The sequence below is a fragment of the Neofelis nebulosa genome, chromosome 18, assembly GCF_028018385.1.
Source record: "Neofelis nebulosa isolate mNeoNeb1 chromosome 18, mNeoNeb1.pri, whole genome shotgun sequence".
NCBI lineage: Eukaryota > Metazoa > Chordata > Mammalia > Carnivora > Felidae > Neofelis > Neofelis nebulosa.
The window spans coordinates 14020954-14040719 of NC_080799.1; the positions used below are offsets into that span (position 1 = coordinate 14020954).

Genomic DNA, 19766 nt, shown 5'->3' on the forward strand with positions numbered 1-19766 from the left:
CGGGGCTCGAACCCATGGACCGTGAGATCATGGCCTGAGTGGAAGTGGATGCTTAACCGACTGAGCCACCCAGACACACCAGAGGGGTTTCTCATTTTAAAGTCAAAATAGGGCTCCTGGTGAGCCGGCCACATGGCCTCGGAGGTGTAGTTTTGTTGGTCTTACAAGCCGGACTGGGGCAAGTGGGGGTAGACAGGTGGCAGTTGCTGATTGAGGGAGGGAGGTCGCCCACCCCTCTGGGAGCCTCTGGTTACCGGGCAATGGATGACTCCGTAAATGGGTCCTTCAGTCTTTGTGTCTGTGGTTTAAATGGCCCGGTGGGTTCCTTCCGGGCCTGAGAATTTACTCAGCAGGAAGACCCTCTTCAATTCAGTTCCATCATTTGTACAAGCTGCTGGACTTTGTCCAGAGTGTCCTTTCTTCTATCAAGATATGCAAGTCACTAAAGAGTTCCACCAACCTGGAGTGCCTTGGTGCCATCTGATTTCGTAAGCAGCTGGCATGCAATAAATATGGAACTGATTACGGTTTTCGCATATCCAACATATGCCAGGCAGGATTTTGACTTTTTGGTGTCAGTGACCACATTGAGAATCTGGTAGAAGTTAGGGCTCTTGTCCCCAGAAAAACGTCCATATGACACACACGCACGATTCTTTTTAAGTTTATTTATTTTGAGAGAGAGAGAGTATATGTGAGTGGGGGAGGGGCAGAGAGGGAGAGAACCCCAAGCAGGCTCTGCACTGTCAGCACAGAGCCTGTTGCAGGGCTTGAACTCACGAACCGCGAGATCATGACCTGAGCGGAAATCAAGAGTCTGACACTTAACCGACTGAGCCACACGGGCAACCCCCCCACCCCCCATGCACAAATTTTTGTATTGGTTTGTGTTTATGGACTTTCTGAAGTCTTTCCTGGGCACCCCTTGGGGGGAGAAGCTGGTTAGGTTCATGGAATAAAGAATTAAGGATCCAGGAGCACCTGGGTGGCTCAGTCAGTTAAGACTTCGGCTTGGGTCGGGGCGCCTGGGTGGCTTGGTCGGTTAAGCGTCCAACTTCGGCTCAGGTCATGATCTCACAGTCCGTGGGTTCGAGCCCCGCGTCGGGCTCTGTGCTGACAGCTCAGAGCCTGGAGCCTGTTTCAGATTCTGTGTCTCCCTCTCTCTGTGACCCTCCCCCGTTCATGCTGTCTCTCTCTGTCTCAAAAATAAATAAACATTAAAAAAAAAAAATTAAAAAAAAAAAAAAAAGACTTCGGCTTGGGTCATGATCTCGCGGTTTGTGAGGTTGAGCCCCGCGTCAGGCTCTGTGCTGACAGCTCAGAGCCTGGAGTCTGCTTCCGATTCTGTGTCTCCGCCTCACTCTGCCCCTCCCTGCTCGTGTTCTGCCTCTTTCTGTCCATACTAATAAATAAACAAAAAATTTTAAAAGAACTAAGGATCCAGTTCAAGTTAGATACCTACCAACTGATAATGTCTCCCAGCTTTGGGTAACGTCGTTTTCCCTAAACACGCTCTCTTGCTTGGGTGCTTGGGTGCGAGAAAGAAGACGGTGAGCCTGATTCAGAGGTCAGGTATTGCTGGGCTGGGGGCAGTGGGAGAATATGTATATATGAGGATGTGTGAACTGTGGCCACCACTGGGAATGTGTTTGAAGTATACAAGTAACCAGAACGAAAGAACAACCAGGAAGGGTAGAGAAGGAACTCAGGAGGGGATGGCAGTACTTAGATACTTGGAAGGGAGAGAAGGGTTGCTGGTGTCTGGAGAGAATATTCGTTTGGGATCGTGAGTGGGAAATTTCCGAGCAGGACTGCAGGAATGGAGCACTTCTCTGGGAAGACAGTGCTTAGGATGCGAGCCTGACAGCGGATCTCTCACGGAGTCTAGGGTGTTGGATGTCATTGACGAATGTATGCACGCGGAAGGTGAGGAGAGAAGCCTGTCTGCTGCGTGATAAGATCATTGGTTAATTTGCGCCAGGGATCCCTCCGGCTTCAGAGGGAGAAAAGAAGTCTCTCTGAAGTTGAATCTTGCCTGGAAACGTCTCCATTGCTCCGAGGGGGGTTCTGCTGCTACTTTGCTTCCTGTCTCCTACTCCCAAACAGGCACGTGCTTGGGAGCCTGACCCACCTGGGTTTAGAGCCACTTACCTCCGAGGGACCCTAGCCCAGTGCCTCGGCCTCCCTAGCTTCTGTCTTGCAGCTGAGTAAATGTTGGCAAATTAGCTTTGCAGAAGCTTCCACTGATTGTGCCAGCTTCCCTCTGGGTACTCAGGGACAGGTACCGTGGGGACCCTGCCCGCCCCAGTGCCTGTCATGTCACACAGCTGCTCAGTAACTCAGGTTTCTACCCTCTCTGTTCCTTTCATGCCCAACACCCGTGGTGAGAAATGGTCCCTTGGGGCTTCTGGACGTGGCTTTTTCATCGAACTGCTTTGTGTTCACTTTCTGTAGGTGATAGAAAGCAAAACCAACAAGATCCAATTGAACTCGGGCACAGAGTTCCAAGGGAATGAAAATTTAAAAATTTGTTATATTTTTCAGGCACCCTTCTGTTAAAAACTGATATCTAAAATAATAAATAAGCAACAAAGCAAGCCCGCACACCAAAGACCCAGTAGTAAAAAAGAAATAACTTCAGTGCGATAGAAATGGTGAGGTGGAAACCACCAGATTTATGGCCCTCTACTGCCCAGCCTTATTTGTTCGGCAGCCTCCTTTCTTTTTTTAGGCCCAAGGAATTAAGTGGATCAAGAAGGGTCTTTGAATTCCAGCCTTTCCAGCTCCTGGCTTGGGGAAGAGGAAGAGATCCTGGAAATCCAGTAGCCCAGATGGGCTTCTTAGGATAAAATGAGGGTGGACACAGAAACCGTGACTTGGACGACTAGAATTTTCACTCGGAGAGAACCCACCCAGCCCGCTAACGCGCGGCCTGGCTCCCAAAGTAACAGAATCCGAGTCTCCAGGCCAGATTTTCCCTCTAGCCATTCCCGGCCACGCAAAGCGGAGCTGCGAGCACACAGAAAGGGATGTCTTCATCGCCTCCCAGGATGGAACAAACCCGCCTGCTCGGGGAGTGCTGAGAACCAGAGGGTCCCTCCGACGCCGCCAGCAGCCGGCATGACTTGACTGCCCCCATCCCGCGCAGTCCCTACTCTCCGGGCGCCCCCACCCTTTCCGGGTGCGCGCGCACGAGCGGGCGAGCCGGGGAGCTGTGCGCCTGGCAGCCTGCGGGTGGCGGCGGCCGACAGGCTCGCGGGGAGAGGGGTGGCCAGGGGCGGCGGAGGAGGAGCTGGCGTTGCAGCCGGTCCCCTCGGGCCGCGCCCCGCCCTCCGCCGCCACCTGCGCGTCCCCTCCGGGCTCTCCAACCCCCGGGCCAGGGCCGCGTGGGCTGTCGGTGCCGCAGCGGCCGTATCACTGCGTCCGCCAATTAGGACACTCGGCGTTTGGCTCCGTGGCGCGCGGGACGAGCTGAGCTGCCCGTTCTGGCGAGCGGAGGGGGCGCCGGCGCGCGTCCCTGCCCGCCGCGCTCCCCGCGACGTTTTCGGCGGGGGTAGAGAACTGCTGTGACTTTTGAGGTCCTACTCCTCCTTCCGGCCGGCCTCGCGACGCGCCAGCTCGGAGCGAGGCCAGTGTGACCGGCAGGCCCCGAAGGCTCACTGCGTGAGGTTGGGGCTTGGAACGCGTCCGGGCGCCCGCGGCGCTGTGCGCGCTGGTGAGTTTGGTGGCGGGGTGGGGTATCCCCGGCGCGAGGGGCGGAGAGGACGTCGCGCTCTGCCCCTTGGTCCGCCCCCTAGTGCTGCCCCCACTTTGAGAGTAATTGAGACTTGAGCGTGACTGCGGAGCCGCGAGGATGCGGGCTCCGGGCGCGGGCTTTCCCTCTGCCCGGCGTGATGGAGCGGGTCGCTGAGCGGAACAAAGGCGCCCGCCCCGGGGAGCGGGTCCTGGGCTGAAGACCGCGGGCCGCGCGCCGCGACGGCCGCCTGCGGACGAGGGTGGTGGCCGTGTGGCCCGAGGCGCGGCGCGCTCCCCCGCGGGCGGGCGGCAAACCCTGAGCCCGGCACCTGCGCGCCACTCCCGGGCTTCGCTCCCGGCGGCCCGAGGAACAGCCGCGAGCCACTTGCTGGTGCCGCGGAGAGACCCACGGCCCCCGGCCCTTCGCCGAGAAGCCGAGGCGCCCGGAAGGGGCCGCGAGCCGTGAACTGAGCAGGCGTCTCCGGGAGCACTTCTGCACACCGAGGGCTTCCATGGGAGCGATTTCGCTCTCCCCCTGACCGCCCGGTCCTCCCAACCGTCTCCGCTGCCGGGAGCATCCGCGCTGTGGGGCCGGGAGCCGCGGGGCTCCCCGCCGGCAGTCGGGAGTGTGAGGCTCGCACGGCTCCCCGGCAGCTCCGCGCCTCGCGGGAGCCCGAGGGGGCGCGGGTCCGGGGCGCGGGCCGGCCGGGCGTGTTTGATGGCTTCACTGAGAAGAGTCAAAGTGCTGCTGGTGTTGAACTTGATCGCGGTGGCCGGCTTCGTGCTCTTCCTGGCCAAGTGCCGGCCCATCGCGGTGCGCAGCGGAGACGCCTTCCACGAGATCCGGCCGCGCGCCGAGGCGGCCAACCTTAGCGCGCACAGCGCCAGCCCCATCCAGGATGCGGTCTTGAAGCGCCTCTCGCTGCTCGAGGACATCGTCTACCGGCAACTGAATGGTAAGGAGGTGCGCCGGCGCCTACGGGGGCTCTGCGCGGGCGGGCCGGGCACCGGTAAACCCCTGGGGCCCTTGGCGCGGTGGGGGAGAGCCGGCGCCTCCTGGCTCCCGCAGGCTCCCTCTCACCCCTTCCTGCCCTGTCTTGGCCGGGAGGCCGGGGCTGCTGGAAAGAATTACCTGCTTCTACTGTGCCCCAGCTGTAAGTTTGCTTTTATTGTGGAAACATGTCAGTACGGCTGGCTCCGGGTCCCCGCGTGCGGGAATCATTACCTGGCGACTCCAGCCCGAGTGCAGAAACTAGTCGCGCGGCCAACTGGGACCGGAGGCGCAGGCCGACTTGGAGAAAATAGCTCTTGCAGCTTTTAGCGTTTGGTGGGGTCAGACAGGGAGGGACGTTGGCGGGCTTAAATGTCTGCAAAGTCAAGGCCTCAGGTCTGGAGTTAATGCGCTTCGGTAGTAAGTTGGATGAATATGTCATCTCTGCGAGAGGCGGGGTGCACAGCGAATACGGAGGACTCCTCCCTTCCTGCTGCCTTGGTGGAGGCTGCTGTTAAAAACACACCCCGTTTCTCGCCCAGAGCTGCCCTAGGGTGAATGTTACAGTTCGCTGGTGGGTCGGGAGGCAGCGTTTCAGAGCGTAGCAGTTAATGACAGTTGTCAGAATCTGCCCCATCTAAAATGTTCTCTTCAGCGCTCCGCGAGCAGGGGAAGACTTAATGTGCCCTGGTCACACCTGGTCCAGGGACTGATGGGTCACTGGACGCTTGCTGTCCCCAAGGTCAGAGTATTACCTACCCGGAGTGCAAGCAGCTCTCCAGGGTCCACAGGGCTGGTATCCAAGGCAGACCCCAAGGCTGCCACCCCCCTTCCGGAGCTTCTAACTCATGTTCTCATAAGAGTTCCAGAACGACAAGTCATTGCAAAAGAAGGAAGGTATCAGATAGTTCTCTCCCTGCACCCCGGGGAGATCCCTGCTGGGTCCTTCTAGGCGGGCTGTGGTCAGATCCCTGCGCGCCCTTTGACGTAACCCTGTGGTCTTCTGAATGTCCTGTAACAAGTATCCAGGGGATGCTTTGAACTTGTATCTGCCCTGGGGAGCTACAGTCCCCCGTTCGTTTCCGGACAAAGTAGGAGCGTATGGTGTGCTCCTTATGATTCTGCACGGATACCTGCTATAGACCCACCCGGAGGAGCCAAAAGAGAGAGTGTGAGAAAGCCTGGGTCTCGCCGTCAGGCTGCACTTAGGAACACAAATTATTTTAGTATTGGTTTCAGTTAGGAAACAAAATATGGTATAGCTACACCCCCAAATGCCTCAGAGAGGAATAATAAAATTCGAAATGGTACTTACTAAGTGCACAGACATGCAGGGACTCATTGAGCCTTTATAGCAATCCTAGGAGGTAGTAGCTGATACTGCCCGCTAAGGAGCTTGGTCACAGTCAGGGGGTGAACTTGGACGGTCTGTTCCAGAATTGAGGTTCTTAGCTGCTACATCAGCCTGCCTCAGTTTTTGGCACGTGTCAGAGTCAGATGGAGGGCCCATTAAGACACGGGTTTCAAGGGCGCCTGGGCAGCTCAGTGGGCTGAGCGTCAGACTTTTGATTTCGGCCCAGGTCATGACCTCGCGGTTCATGGGATCGAGCCCCGCATCAGGCTCTGAGCTGATGGTGCGGAGCCTACGTGGAATTCTCTCTCTCTCTCTCTCTCTCTCTCTCTCTCTCTGTGTGTCTCTGTGCCCCTCTCCTGCTCTCTCTCTCTCTGTCTGTCTCTCTCAAAGTAAATAAACATTAAAAAAGAAAAAAAAAAGACATAGGTTTCTAGGCCTCACCCCCAGAGCCTCTGATTCAGTAGGCCGGGGGTGGGGGCCCGAGACTTTGCATCTCGACTAGCTGTGGCCAGGACCGTGGCCCGCTCCCTACACTGAGCAAGCAAAGAGGAAAATCCATTCTCCCAAGGCCACTTGGGTCCAGCTGGGTGGGGGAGGGGGGAGGAACTTCTGAGAAGCCAGGAGCCTGCTTCAGACGGGCTGGGAGTCTGGCTTCTTTGCCCGTGTGCTCTTCTGTCTTGTTAGCAATTCCCCGGGGGCTTAGGGGTGCAAGCCCTTTATTTCTCAGGAATTAATGGGGGCCTCTGGGAGCCTGGCACCGGGCATAGCATAGGAACAAGGCCACTTGGGTCCAACCCTTTGGGTATGAGGTGGGAGCTGGCATTTTCAAGGTTGCTGAGCTTTCTCAAACCTTCCCGTGGACTCCTATGGAGTTCCGACAGGAGGGACTCAGGGACGGCTTCGCCTCCCCCCGGCTGTGAGCACCGCTACCCCTAGGGGTTACTCACTCTTGGGACAGGTTTGTTCCGCGTCCCGAGAGGGGGCCCGCTGGGCTGGGCGGCCAGGGTGACCCAGGCTTCCTCAGAAGCCAAGTGTCCAAGTCCCTGAGTCCTGCCTTTTGCAAAAAACGGTTACAGGTTGTTTCCCTTCCTACAGGCTGAGAACGACACTTTATTTATTTATTTTTTAATGTTTATTTCTTTTTGAGAGAGAGAGAGAGAGAGAAAGAGAGAGAGACAGAGCGTGAGTGGGTGAGGGGCAGAGAGAGAGGGAGACACAGAATCCGAAGCAGGGTCTAGGCTCTGAGCTGCCAGCACAGAGCTCGACGCGGGGCTTGAACCCGTGAACTGCGACATCGTGACCTGAGCGAAGTCGGGCGCTCAACCGGCTGAGCCACCCAGGTGCCCCGAGAAGGACACTTTAAAGAGAAGGCCGAGATGCTGGTATGGAGGGGAAGCTCACAGAGAGAGAGAGGAGCTCATTTGTTCCCCTCCAGGCTCTGTCTTGCACCTGTGTTCCCATTTCTTTCCGCGAGAGCCCCACTGCTGCCCCCTGATGTTGCGGCCGTACCCTCTGCCCAGGGCCCTGCCCTTGGTCTCTTGCCCGCCTTCCACCCAGCCCACGTGGCTCCAGCTACCTGATTGGGAAGCACCCCTTCCCGAGGACCCAGCTTCCGGTGGCTTTCTGTTTCCTCAGGAATCATGGGCAAGCCTGGAGGCCGCCACCGCCCCAACCAGCGTGTCCCACGCTCCCACCCTTGCCCAGTACTTTCCGCCTCTTCCGGCCAGACTGACCTGCTTGCTGGGATGCCCCACATTTGCCTTAGGATCGTAGCCTCCACCTTTCAGCCCCAGCCTTCGAGAAGTTGTCTGGGTGTGCCATCCCTGCTCCCTTTCTATATTCCTCCATCCTTGAAAGTTTGGCTCACGATCCTTGCCCTGGAGGCGGGAGTGGGGTCGTGCCAGGCCACGTGTCTGAGCTCTTCCTGCTCCGAGTTGCTTGAGGTTTGCTTGTCAGCACTGCTTTGTAACCCTGGCTTATATTCTTGTGCCTACGTGGGTTTATCTTTTGAGTCCAGCACTGGATGGTAGGCTTTTTAAGGGCTTGAACCATATTTTGGACTTTTTAGTAACACTTATATCCTTCAAGCATCTCCTGCAGCACCTTCTATGGGATGTGGGCACCTAAGGTTTATGGGTTGATTAATTGGGCAGTAGGTATACATAGGAGGTAAACAGTAGACACAGAGGAAATAGTCTGGACACTGTCGTGGCTGGATTGGGCTGCGTGGATGTGGTGAGGGGGAAGGGGCTGGAAAGACATGGCTGGGGAGACTGAGCGTGAGGAAACCATCTTGCCTCTGGCATCTCCCTGCCACCATCTTGCCTGGGCCATCTTGAGGCTGATCTGGTCCTTCCCCCGCCTGCCCGAAGGGCTCCAGATCCTTCCGAAGGGCTTGGAAGTCAAGCAGTTGTCTAGAATAGACAGCAACGCCTTTCGGTATGTTTTCTTTCCATGTGTGATTTTATAATATGAATATGGGTTTATATCCCCCCCCTTTTTTTTTGTAGGAGAAAATTAATTCGTGTTTATTGGGGAGACTTGGAAAATCTAAAAGACTTGCACGAAAGACAGTAATGCTGTGTTTAAAGTATCTTAAGAAATGGCGGCTTGGTACCAGCATTAGGAAAAATGGACTTAGGGATGGACAGATTTCTTGTTAGAATTCTCCTGGAGCTCTGTACTTGACTTGGGACTTTCTTGTCACCTTGTGAGGAAATTATTTGCTTCTCCCATTTTAGAGCTGAGCAAAGGGTGAGAAACAGAGATACCGTGCGACTTGGCCGCGATGACATAGGCGGAGAAGGGCAGAGCCAAGATTTCATGAATATCACGGTACTTGTCTCCAGCCCAGCGCCCTCCCGAGGAGTCAGGGTGAAGAGGGAGGACGGGTGTGATGTTTCACTTGCCCCCCCTTCCCCCCCATGCAAGCATCGGGCTCTGGCTGGGCACCCCCTCCCTCATCACGCTCCTGTGCAGTGAGACGGAAGGGCGCGTGTCACTGCTCCACTAAGCCCGGGGCAGCTCTGTCATCGGAGGAAATGCAATCGATTCCGGGTAGGTTCCAAATTTAGATTTTCAGAAGGATATTGAGCAGAAGCAGGGTTGCTTGAAGAAATTGAAAATCTTTGCGGGAACAGAGGGAAGTCAAAATTACCTAACCGAGTCCTGCCCCCAAGCCCCAGGAGGCAGACCGAGCTGTGGAACCCACCAACAGGTTCTCGGTCACCCGAGCGCGGCCCAGCCGGCCCGGTGCCTCCGGACGGAGGGACAGGGGTGGAGATTTGCCCTCCACGGGGGGGGGGGTAGTCAGCAAGAGAGGCTGGCATTTTGAAAGCATGTCTTCAAGGATGCCAGAGCCAGCCCGGAGCTGTTCCCCTGTGCTGCCGGGATACGGATGGGCGCGTGTGGACCCCCAGCGCTGGATGGGACTGGCGTTTGCTGTGGGAAGGAGGTAGGGGGGAAGGAGGAGAGGGCCAACGTTTGTGTTAAAAATCACTCACTGCGATGAGTGTCAGGAGGAAAGCGGAGGCAGCTGGAGCCTTCGTGGGCTGCCTGCAGGCAGGCCTCTGTGGCAGGCAGGGGCCCCAGCTCCGTGCACAGGGGGGAAGGCTCACTCCCTTTCCCTCCAATGGCCTAGAAGCGTCTGCTGCAGCCAGCCCCTCCTGGAGACACGGGGAGCCCGCTCTTGGGCCGCCCTCAGACGCGGGCACAAGTGTGCTGGCCGGTCTGTGCGACAGGCAGCTTGCCAGGAGGTTCAGCTGCTGCCTGCCCGGCCCAGAGGTAGCGGGGAAGAGGCCGCCGTGTCATTCTCGAGGAAGAAATCCAACCCCCTGACCTTTGCTGTTGCCAAATCTGGAGTGTCCTTTGTGGACAGGAAGAAGGCTCGGTAATTAGAGCCAGACTTGACGACGAGAGGAAGGAGCGGGGACCTAGCAAGGCGTGTGTCAAATGAAGAAACTCCGAGATCGGAGAACCTGCAAGTCTTTTTTTTTTTTTTTTAAGATACAAAATTGGAACGGGGCACCCGGGTAGCTCAGTCGGTTGAGCGTCCAACTTGGGCTCAGGTCGTGATCTCAAAGTTTGTGAGGTCGGGCCCCTTGTCGGGCTCTGTGCTGAACTGCTCGGAGCCCGGAGCCTGCTTCGGATTCTGTGTCTCCCTCTCTCTGTGCCCCTCCCGCGGTCACGCTCTGCTTCTGTCTTAAAAATAAATAAACGTTTAAAAACATGAAAAAAAAAATAAAATCGGAAGAAAGTGTGTTCACTGGGGCATCAGGCAGACTGCACTGGATTACTGATTCCGTCCCGTGTTAGCTGTGTGACCTTGGACAAATCACTTCACCTCTCGGCTGTGACATGGGGCCCTTGTGAGTCGGGATGAAATGGAATTTGGAAGGTGCGGCCCGAGCCCTGGGGCCCCGTGTGTGGCACCTGGGAGATCACAGACACCTGGAGGGAAGGGACCCTGCTGGCCAGCCCCCCGCCCTGCCCCCCACATCCCTGATGTGGGAACTGCACTGGCCCCTCATCAGTGCTCAGCAGATATTTCTGGCCCGAACGGGTGAACCGCTAGCCGTGCTCTGTGGCAGAGCGTGGTCACAGTTATCTGTGATGTAGGGCTCAAAAGGGGTAAAAGGAGGTCCTTTGCCGTCTCACTCGCTTGGTCTCTGATTTAATTGGACTCCGTCTCTCTTCCGGTGTTTGTCGGAGGCCGCATTCCGTTTCCTTCTTCCTCCTCCTTTCTTCCTCTCCCTCTTCTCCTTCTACAGATGATGCCTTTGGGTGATGCGCTTGAGGCCTAGGAGATCTGTGTGCCTCAGATCCCGTTGTAGAACATGCTGGTCCTTCACGTGTGTGAGGAGCGCTTCCTCACCGCCGGGCGTGGGCGGGAGGCCCGCACACAGAGAGGGGCAGACGTCCGTGGTCTCCTTGGAAAGGTGCGTTTGTGGTTTTAACAGGTGCACACACTAGGTTCTGGAAGAGTGTTGGCACAAGTGTGGAAGGACGGAGGCGCGGACTCGCCCACGGGAGGTGCTTAGCCGGCAAGGGCTCAGCTTGAACAGGAGAACTCAGAAACTTGGGACACGGGGACCCGAGGACGCAGGTGGGGAGAGCACCCCGGGGCCTGAGGTGGAAGCAAGTCACAGAAGACAGTCCGGGCCCGGGAGCGGGAATCCGCAGGGGGGCTGGCGTGGGGAGCAGTGTAGAGGCGCACGCGTGTGGGGATCTAAGGCAGGCTGCGTGGCGGGGGAGCTGGTTCGGAGGGCCAGGTGGAGACTGCTTTGAGCCCCAGGCTGGCTTGGACTTAATTCTGTAGACATGGGGGGTGGGAGGGGGGACTGGGTGACCCGGGGCACCACGGCGACGTAAGAGAACTGATGTCACGGTTCTGTGCTAAATAGGTGGGAAAGTGGGTTAAGATCCAGTGGTGGGTATGAGGTGCCTCTGCTACAAGACGCAGCTGGCCCTCTGAGCTTCAGAGGCCAGGGTGCTCCTCCCTTTGGAGCCCTGTCCTTGGCCGCATCCTGTGCCAAGAGCCAACACCTGGAATTGCCCCCTCCGGAAAATCCGAAGCCTTCCTCAGCGCGGAGCCCTGCGCGCTCCCCTTGAGCTTGCTCTTCCCTCGCCTCCCCTGCTGCTCTCCTTGTGGAACCTCCCAGCCCCCTCCGCCTCCCTCCAGTCTTTTCCAGCTCAGCTCCCTGCAGGCACCATCCTTCCGCATCCAGCCTGCAGGGCTGCTCCCCTGGCGAGCCCGTCGGGAATCCTTCTGGCGCCTGATCTCTGTGTCCTCTGCTCCGTTTACCTGTTGTCCCCCTCATCCTGAATCAGCTTATTCCCCGGGGAAAAGTCCCACCACGGCGAGGGGGGGGCACCCTTAGGACGCACACCGTGCAGTCTTATGGTGGGAGGGGTGGGGGTGGGGGCGCAGCTTGTCCCGGCACTTCTGTTCCACATACCACACACCTTTCTGTTTCCCTGGCCAAGAGGCAGCCTAGGGGCTGGGAGACTCTGCGGAGGGTCATGGTGGGGATGAGGGGCTGGGGAGTTCTCTGCTCCAAGCCCAGTCTTGCCCTCCCCCTGCAGCTGTCTGCCTTTGTCTCAGCTGTGGCTGCTACGACAACGGTCCCCCCCCCCCCCCCCCCCCCCCCCGGGCCTGCCTCCTGAGGCCACCACCCGGCCTCTGGGCCCTGCCACCCCACGGAGTGCCATGTTGCAGGGCTGAACCTGCTTCCCTGGCTGGGGCCCAGGGGACCGAGAGATGGAACCCAGAAGTGCAGGAGAGCCAGCTCTCTCGGGATGGCCTTTGACGGGGGCGGTGGGGGGGGGGACAGAAGCTCCCCGCCTCAGCAAGGAACTTTCTCTCCCTCCCTCCTTTCCTGATGCCCTGTTGCACTCGCTTGGTGGAAGGACCTTCTTCTGCCTTAACTATTGCTCCTCGTAGGTCTTTAGACTGTTCTGACATATGGATGGCAATTGGCTTAGCCACTGATAGAGAAGTTCTCCCTTTTAATAATGTCCCTGTCATTGCTAACTGCGGAGCCTCAGCCTTGCCATGCATGAGAAATAAACCGCTGCCGTCATGACAGGCGGCCGCATCCAGACACCGACACATGAGCGAGCTGACGGTTAATAGGGGGCAGGATTCTCCAAGTGCCTCCTTCCATCCTGGCCCCAGATACGGTGGCTAATTGTGTGATTAGTGTTTACTGAGGGATGTCTAATGGCCATCCACGCCTTGTTAGGTGCTGTACCTCCCTGTAGAAAGAACACTGAACTAACGGGAGACCCGGGTTCTCGTTCTGCCGTCTTTCTAGGGACCAAAGTCTATGCATGTGTAAATGAGAGTTACGTGACTTTAACTCTCGGATTATGGGTCACACCCTTCTCTTCCTTCTCTTTGCATGGGTCTGCTTTTAGCCCCTGTTCATCTCTGCCTCGCATCATAATGAATTGTGTATACGGCGGACCCAAGAGTTTGCAAGAGAATACATTTTCTTTGTTTCTAAAAATCCTTCTCTAGGTCGTTTGGGAATCAGTTGGCCATCAGGTGACTTGTTCTCTCTTAGCAAGGCCAGAAGTAGTGGCTTGGTTTGGCATCATGAGGTCGTCATGATGACGTAATGTCGGAGCTAATTGTATTTCTCTTGGTCTTCGTGGTGACGAGATGGCTGCTGCAATTCCAGTCATTGCCTCTCCGTACAAAGAAGGAAGGGGCCACGTCTGCTCCTGCTGTTGAATCAGGAAAGAAAATCTTTTCCAGAAGTGCCTCTGGCGTGCTCTGCGTGTGGTCCAGAAAATGGTCACGTGACCGGCCTTTGCTTTCAGGGACTAGAAGATGGGACTCAGAAGTCCCGGAGAGCCAACTAGAGATCTCTAAGGGATGGCCTTTGATGGGGGCCAACAAGGAGCTCCGCCCTCAGCAGGGGAAGCTCCCTCCCTTCCAGAGAATAGTTGCTTTCCAGAGAGAGTATGGCGGAGGCAAAAGAGGAAAGAGAGCATGGCATTTGCATTGGGAAGCCGTGGTGACTCTCAGCCCCTCCACACCCCCAAGTGCATTTTCAGTGAATATCAAAATGAAGCAAGAGTCTTTGCTAACTAAACGTCCATGAACTAGAATACTCAGATCCTAGGGTTAGCTTGGATTTGCCTTGAAGACATCTCACCGATTGAAAACGACCTCGCGTAACCCTCTTTGGTCACTGCTAAGGTGCACATTTATGTGTCTCTGAAACGGAGATTCATTTTACGGTCAGTCATGTGTCATAGTTTAGTTGGTAGCATTTTTTTTTTCTGCGAGTACATAAACATGGTAAAAAAAAGTTTAGAGTTGAAGGTGTCGTAGATTTGGGGAATGTCAACTATTTGTATATGTGTGTACCGTAGTTTACCCTACAAAGGATTTTTATCGGGCACGTAGTACGTATCAAGTGTTTTGTGTTACTTGATGGTACATCAGGTCTTCTTACACCACGAGGCCCGTTTTACCAACGAGGAAGCCGAAACTTTGAGAAGTAAGTGAGTTGTCCGGAGGCGCCTCTCTGTGTCTCCCTTTGTGCTGAGGTCGGTACTCGCCGACCCCTGGATGTGTGACCCAGTCCTGATCAGCGTCGGTGGCCGGACCGGGGATTGCGGAGTGGCGGGCCTGGGGGTGCAGTGACACAGTGGTGGCGGGGAACCTTCCTACCCTCAGGTTTTGCAGTTACCAGCGTGTAAGGTTGTAAAGCTGTTAGTTCTAGGGCTCTCAATTATGCTGTGAGAGCTTCAAATCCAGCCCATAATTAGAACAAAATGTGAGAAAAGTGAAATTGATATTAAGTTAATTAAAAGGCTTTGCTTATATTTGCAAGGAAATTAGTGCTGACAAGTGCACGTTGTTAGTTTCTTCTTCATGTTGGGCAACCCTCGGCAGGCCTGAGGCAAGCTCTGTCCTTGGCTTCTGCCCTGTGCCCTCTCTACAGTCTAGTCTCCAATTTATTGGTATTCATGGTGCCTTTAATTGGGCAAGCTCGGTGTGATCCTGTGAGGGTCATTCTTCAATGGAAACCAAGTCTTGAGTAGTAGTCACACCATCCAGCCGAGGGCCCCGGACCCAGAAGTGTGTAGACACATCCTCCCGAGAAGCTGATGCCACGAGCTGGTCCGCGGGTCTCTTGAGTCCAGAAGGGAGGCCCTTTGGCTCCAGTGCACCCTTCTTCTCATTCCCATTCACCATCCTGATCTGTGCTGGAGACTTGAGGTTGAGTATGTGGTGCGGAACTTTAGTTGGGAGCTCCTGGAAGGGAGGGACAAGTCTTTTTTACGACACTATTTATACCAGATCAGGGTCTGCATTAGGGAAACGGACGTCAGGCAGCCCAGAACTTTCCTTGCCTCTAGCTGGGGAGGCAGAGCTAACGCCTTTGTTCGCCAAGGCATTTTCCTCTCCTCTTGGGCACCCAGCTGATCTTCAGAAAGCCTCGCCTGCAGTTAAGTGGGGCCATGTGACTGAGTTCTCGATAGAAGGCGGGTAGAGGGATGTTCGTCGCCGGTAGGCCTGGTCCACAAAATCCCCTGCGGAGTCCACGCTTTATGTCATTACCTGCTAGTGGTGGCCTTAGAATCCACCTCTTGGTGGACTGTAAGGTGGATGGATCCTTAGTCCCTGAATGACTATGTGGAACAGAGCACTATCCTCCACAGCTCTTTCTTGATGCCCTCATGCATCGGACCATTGTTTTAAGCCCTTGAGATCGTGGAGCTTCTCTGTTAGAGCAGCCAGTGTTTATTATCCTAATTCCATTAGGTAGGCCTACAACACTAGAGTCCCTAAAGGACAGTCCAGTCTCTCTACTCTGGGTCTCTGTCCTTGACCAATATGATCAATATGTACTGATTGGGTTGAACAGTGAGTGGGGGTGGGGCAAGGTGGTTGGATTGAAATCTATCTGGTTCTGGACTAGATTCTTTCTGTCTGATCTCTTGGCTTTAAGAAAAGAGTCTTGTTCCTTAATGTCCCGGTGTTCTATTTACAGAATGATGGAATGATTGTAATCATCCCCTACTTATGCTCCATGTTGGAGCTGAGGGATAAGTATTGAAATATAGCTAAGCTGTTTGCAATTATAAAGAACTAAATAATATATGCATTGTCTTTATTACGGCTTCTGCTGATAGGAACTGGCATTTTTCAAGAGGAGACAAACTGCAAAGGTTAGCTTAAGAATTAGCAATTTAAAAAATCATGATCTTTGCTGCCGCTGCATTTTAAATCACGCAAACATTTATGTTTGTGCCAAAGTTCCACAATCTCTTTTAGAGCAATTACTGAAATGCATTCACAAGATAAAAATGGAGTTCAGGGAAGAATATTTAAGAGCCCTTTAATGATGTTACAAACTTTGCTAATTTGCCAAGTTGTTCTAAAATCCACTTTCCTGTTTTTTTTTTTTTCTTTCCTCTGCCTCCCCGTCTTCCCGCAATTGAACTGATTCCAGAAGATTTGAGGAACGGGGCTGAAACTAATAGTAAAATACACAACTCTTATAACGTACCTTTTCAGGAGCCCCGTCTCTTCCTTCATCAGCCGAAGGGGAGCACTCAGGAAGATGTAAGCACCCCTGGGCTGTGTTTAGTTGCACAAAGCGGTTTGGGGAGAAGACAAAAGTCACACAGCAGTTACCAAATGGATGCTTTGAGTCAAAAGTCTTCTGCTGCTCTTCAGGAACTTGTGTTCCGTGACCCTTGGGGAAAAGTAGACTGCCCTATGTGTTCCTTCTCCCCCTCCTCCTCCCCCTCCTCCTCCTCCTCCTCACTCAGAGGCCAACTTTGCACAACTGCTGCTGGTGACGGGCCTGTGGTCCCTCCCCTCCCAGCCTCACTGCTAGGTGGGTGTCCCAGCTTCCTCTTTAGGGCTGCGAGAACCCACATCTGTCCTCCTTCCCCACAAGAAAGGATCTCGTGTTAACGGTGCACAATTTTGTCAGAACGTGAATTCATCGTTACCTCTCAGGGACGGTTCTATTGAAAGCCTCATCTTAGTAGAGACAGTTCGATGCCCCTGAATTCTGGACAAGAGCCAGATGGGTGACCCCGGCCCCGCCAGCTGCTTCCCTAACCAGCTGATCTCCGGGGGGGGGGGGGGGGGGGCATTCGGTGGACTGAGCATGGGCTTTTGTGTTTGACGGATTTTTCTCGAACTTCCTCTTGGCTACGTAACAAAGCCAGACCCAACCTTGGGTTTTGGGCAGCTCCGTGTTGCTGAGCCTCAGTTTACCCGTCGGGAAAAACAGCAGCTCCTCCTGTGAGTATGATAAAGACCGGATGAGATGACATCTGTTGAATACGTTGCAGGATGCCTGTAAATAGGAGAATATTGATGAATGATTCAGTTAATAATGCCGCGGGGGGGGGGGGGGCGGTCAGAGCCATTATCGCTCTCTGGAACAAGACGGCCCGGCCCCTCTGGGACTGCTTTTCTCCCCAGCGAAATCTAGATGGGCTCTAAAGTGTGTTCAAGTTCTGTAATTGTGTGGATCAGACAGGTAGAGTCAGTGATTCAAAGGCGTCTTTTCCTGTAGACAGCAGTTGGTCAGCATTGGTCAGATCTGCATTTTTTGGCAGCCATAAAAAGTTCAGTCCAAAGGACCGAGAAAGGGTTTCTCTAACGTGTGGTGGTTTCAAAATGTGCCTGCAATTTTTCTTCGTCCCTCTTCCTCGCAAAAGGTGGAGTGCTTCCCCTCCCATCGATCATCATCGGCTGGCCTTAGTGACTGCCTTTGAGAGGCTAGAGTTCAATGGAAATGATGTCGCAGGACTTCCTAGGCTGGGTGGTAAAGGACGATAGAGTTTCTAGCAGGTGCTCTCTCTGCGGATGTGCCCCTTTGAAGCCTTGAGCCACCTGTCAGAAATCAGGCTGACCTGAAGCCACTGTGCTGGAGAGAGACCCCCGGGGGCGGGGGGAGAGGGGGAAGGGAAGGGGACTGGGGGGAGGGGAAAGAGTCTCAGCTCTTCCAGCTCCCAGCTGTTTCTGTCTTCCCAGAGCAGGTGCCAGACATGTGAGTGAGTGCGCTTCAACCTACCCCACCCCTACCTCCCTTCCCTACCTATCCGCCCCTTCCCACCTCTCATCCCTCTCTAGTCTTCACCCCCCACTTTTCTCCCTTCCCCACCTATCCCTCCTCCCCACCTATTCCACCCTACCCCACACCACCTTGGCCTTCAAGCCTCCCTAGGTGATACCAGCTGGAGCTGAGAGGAGCCGTCCCCACCCCCAAGTTCTGCTCCATGAGCAAAATACGTGGAATTGTTGTTTTAAGTCAGTAACTTTTTGGGTGGTTTGTTGAACAGCAAGAAATAACCGGAACGCTAGGCCAGTACCTCTGTGTTCAATAAGGTGTTCTTTTTCTTCTTAACCACAAGAAACAGATTCCTGGGCTGCCTGGTTGGCCCAGGGGTTGAGCATCTGAGAGTCGATCTCAACTCTTGATGTCGGCTCGGGTCACGATCTCACCGTCGTGGGATCGAGCCCCGCATCGGGATCCATGCTGAGAGTTCGGAGCCTGCTTGGGATTCTGTCTCCCTCTCTTGCTCTGCCCTACCCCTCTCAAAATAAAGAAAATAAACATTAAAGAAATAGGAGATTCCTGATGATGATGGTGACAGTGATGGTGCTAACAGTAATAACTATGACAGTAGCTAACATTTACTGTGCATGTGCTTCAAGTGCCCAATACTGTTCTAAAGACTTTATATGGATGTAAAAGTGGGAAATGGATTTTTTTTCTTAAGTCTTGGGTTTATATGCCACCGATAGGCTGTGGGTTGCAGCGTGATTATCGCGGGGGGGGTCAGGTTGGCCAAGAATTTCAGACATCTTTTCGCCAAGTTCCTGACTCGGCCAGGACCCGCGCGCACCCCTGGGGTGCTGAAGCAGGAGAAGAAGGGGGGCTTTTCTGCGGCAGCTCCTTCCCGCGAGGGCGTCTCCCTTCGCTGACCTTGAGCATCGTGTCTGGACTCACGGACTCTCACGCCAAAGTTCCTGACATCCCACTGTACTCTTGCAAACCTACCCTCTTCTTCACCAGAAGTTAAAATAAGTCCCTTAAGCTTCTTTTCTTCTACTTAAGCAGACTGAGAAGTTGGGGGCTTGTCTGGACTGTGGTCTTTTTTTTTTTAATATATGAAATTTATTGTCAAATTGGTTTCCATACAACACCCAGTGCTCATCCCAAAAGGTGCCCTCTTCAACGCCCATCACCCACCCTCCCCTCCCTCCCACCCCCCATCAACCCTCAGTTTGTTCTCAGTTTTTAAGAGTCTCTTATGGTTTGGCTCTCTCCCACTCTAACCTCTCTTTTTTTTTTTTCCTTCCCCTCCCCCATGGGTTCCTGTTAAGTGTCTCAGGATCCACATAAGAGTGAAACCATATGGTATCTGTCTTTCTCTGTATGGCTTATTTCACTTAGCGTCACGCTCTCCAGTTCCATCCACGTTGCTACAAAGGGCCATATTTCATTCTTTCTCATTGCCACGTAGTACTCTGTTATGTATATAAACCACAATTTCTTTATCCATTCCTCAGTTGATGGACATTTAGGCTCTTTCCATCATTTGGCTATTGTTGAGAGTGCTGCTATAAACATTGGGGTACCAGTGCCCCTCTGCATCAATACTCCTGTATCCCTTGGGTAAATTCCTAGCAGTGCTACTTCTGGGTCATAGGGTAGATCTATTTTTAATTTTTTGAGGAAACTTCACAGTTTTCCAGAGCGGCTGCACCCGTTTGCATTCCCACCAACAGTGCGAGAGGGTTCCCGTATCTCCACATCCTCGCCAGCATCTGTAGTCTCCTGATTTGTTCATTTTGGCCACTCTGACTGGCGTGAGGTGATATCTGAGTGTGGTTTTGATTTGTATTTCCCTGATGAGGAGCGACGTTGAGCATCTTTTCATGTGCCTGTTGGCCATCCGGATGTCTTCTTTAGAGAAGTGTCCATTCATGTTTTCTGCCCATTTCTTCACTGGATTGTTTTTTGGGTGTGGAGTTTGGTGAGCTCTTTATAGATTTTGGATACTAGCCCTTTGTCCGATATGTCATTTGCAAATATCTTTTCCCATTCTGTCGGTTGCCTTTCAGTTTTGTTGATTGTTTCCTTTGCCGTGCAGAAGCTTTTTATCTTCACGAGTGGACTGTGGTCTTATAACGAG

General features: G+C 54.3%; 1 protein-coding gene across 2 annotated transcripts in view; it reads left to right on the top strand.

Annotated features, from left to right (window-relative positions):
* The first annotated feature begins 2997 nt into the window (after positions 1 to 2997).
* Positions 2998 to 19766, top strand: part of GALNT17 (polypeptide N-acetylgalactosaminyltransferase 17) — a 444835-nt gene continuing 428066 nt past the window's right edge. Inside the window, exon 1 of one of the 2 annotated variants that reach the window (XM_058710958.1) lies at positions 2998 to 4691. In XM_058710958.1, coding sequence (XP_058566941.1) covers positions 4454 to 4691 — 238 coding nt within the window. In that variant the 5' untranslated portion in view covers positions 2998 to 4453. Of the gene's footprint in view, positions 4692 to 9106; positions 9138 to 19766 lie in introns of those variants that run through there. The other variant, XM_058710959.1, reaches the window with a different exon arrangement.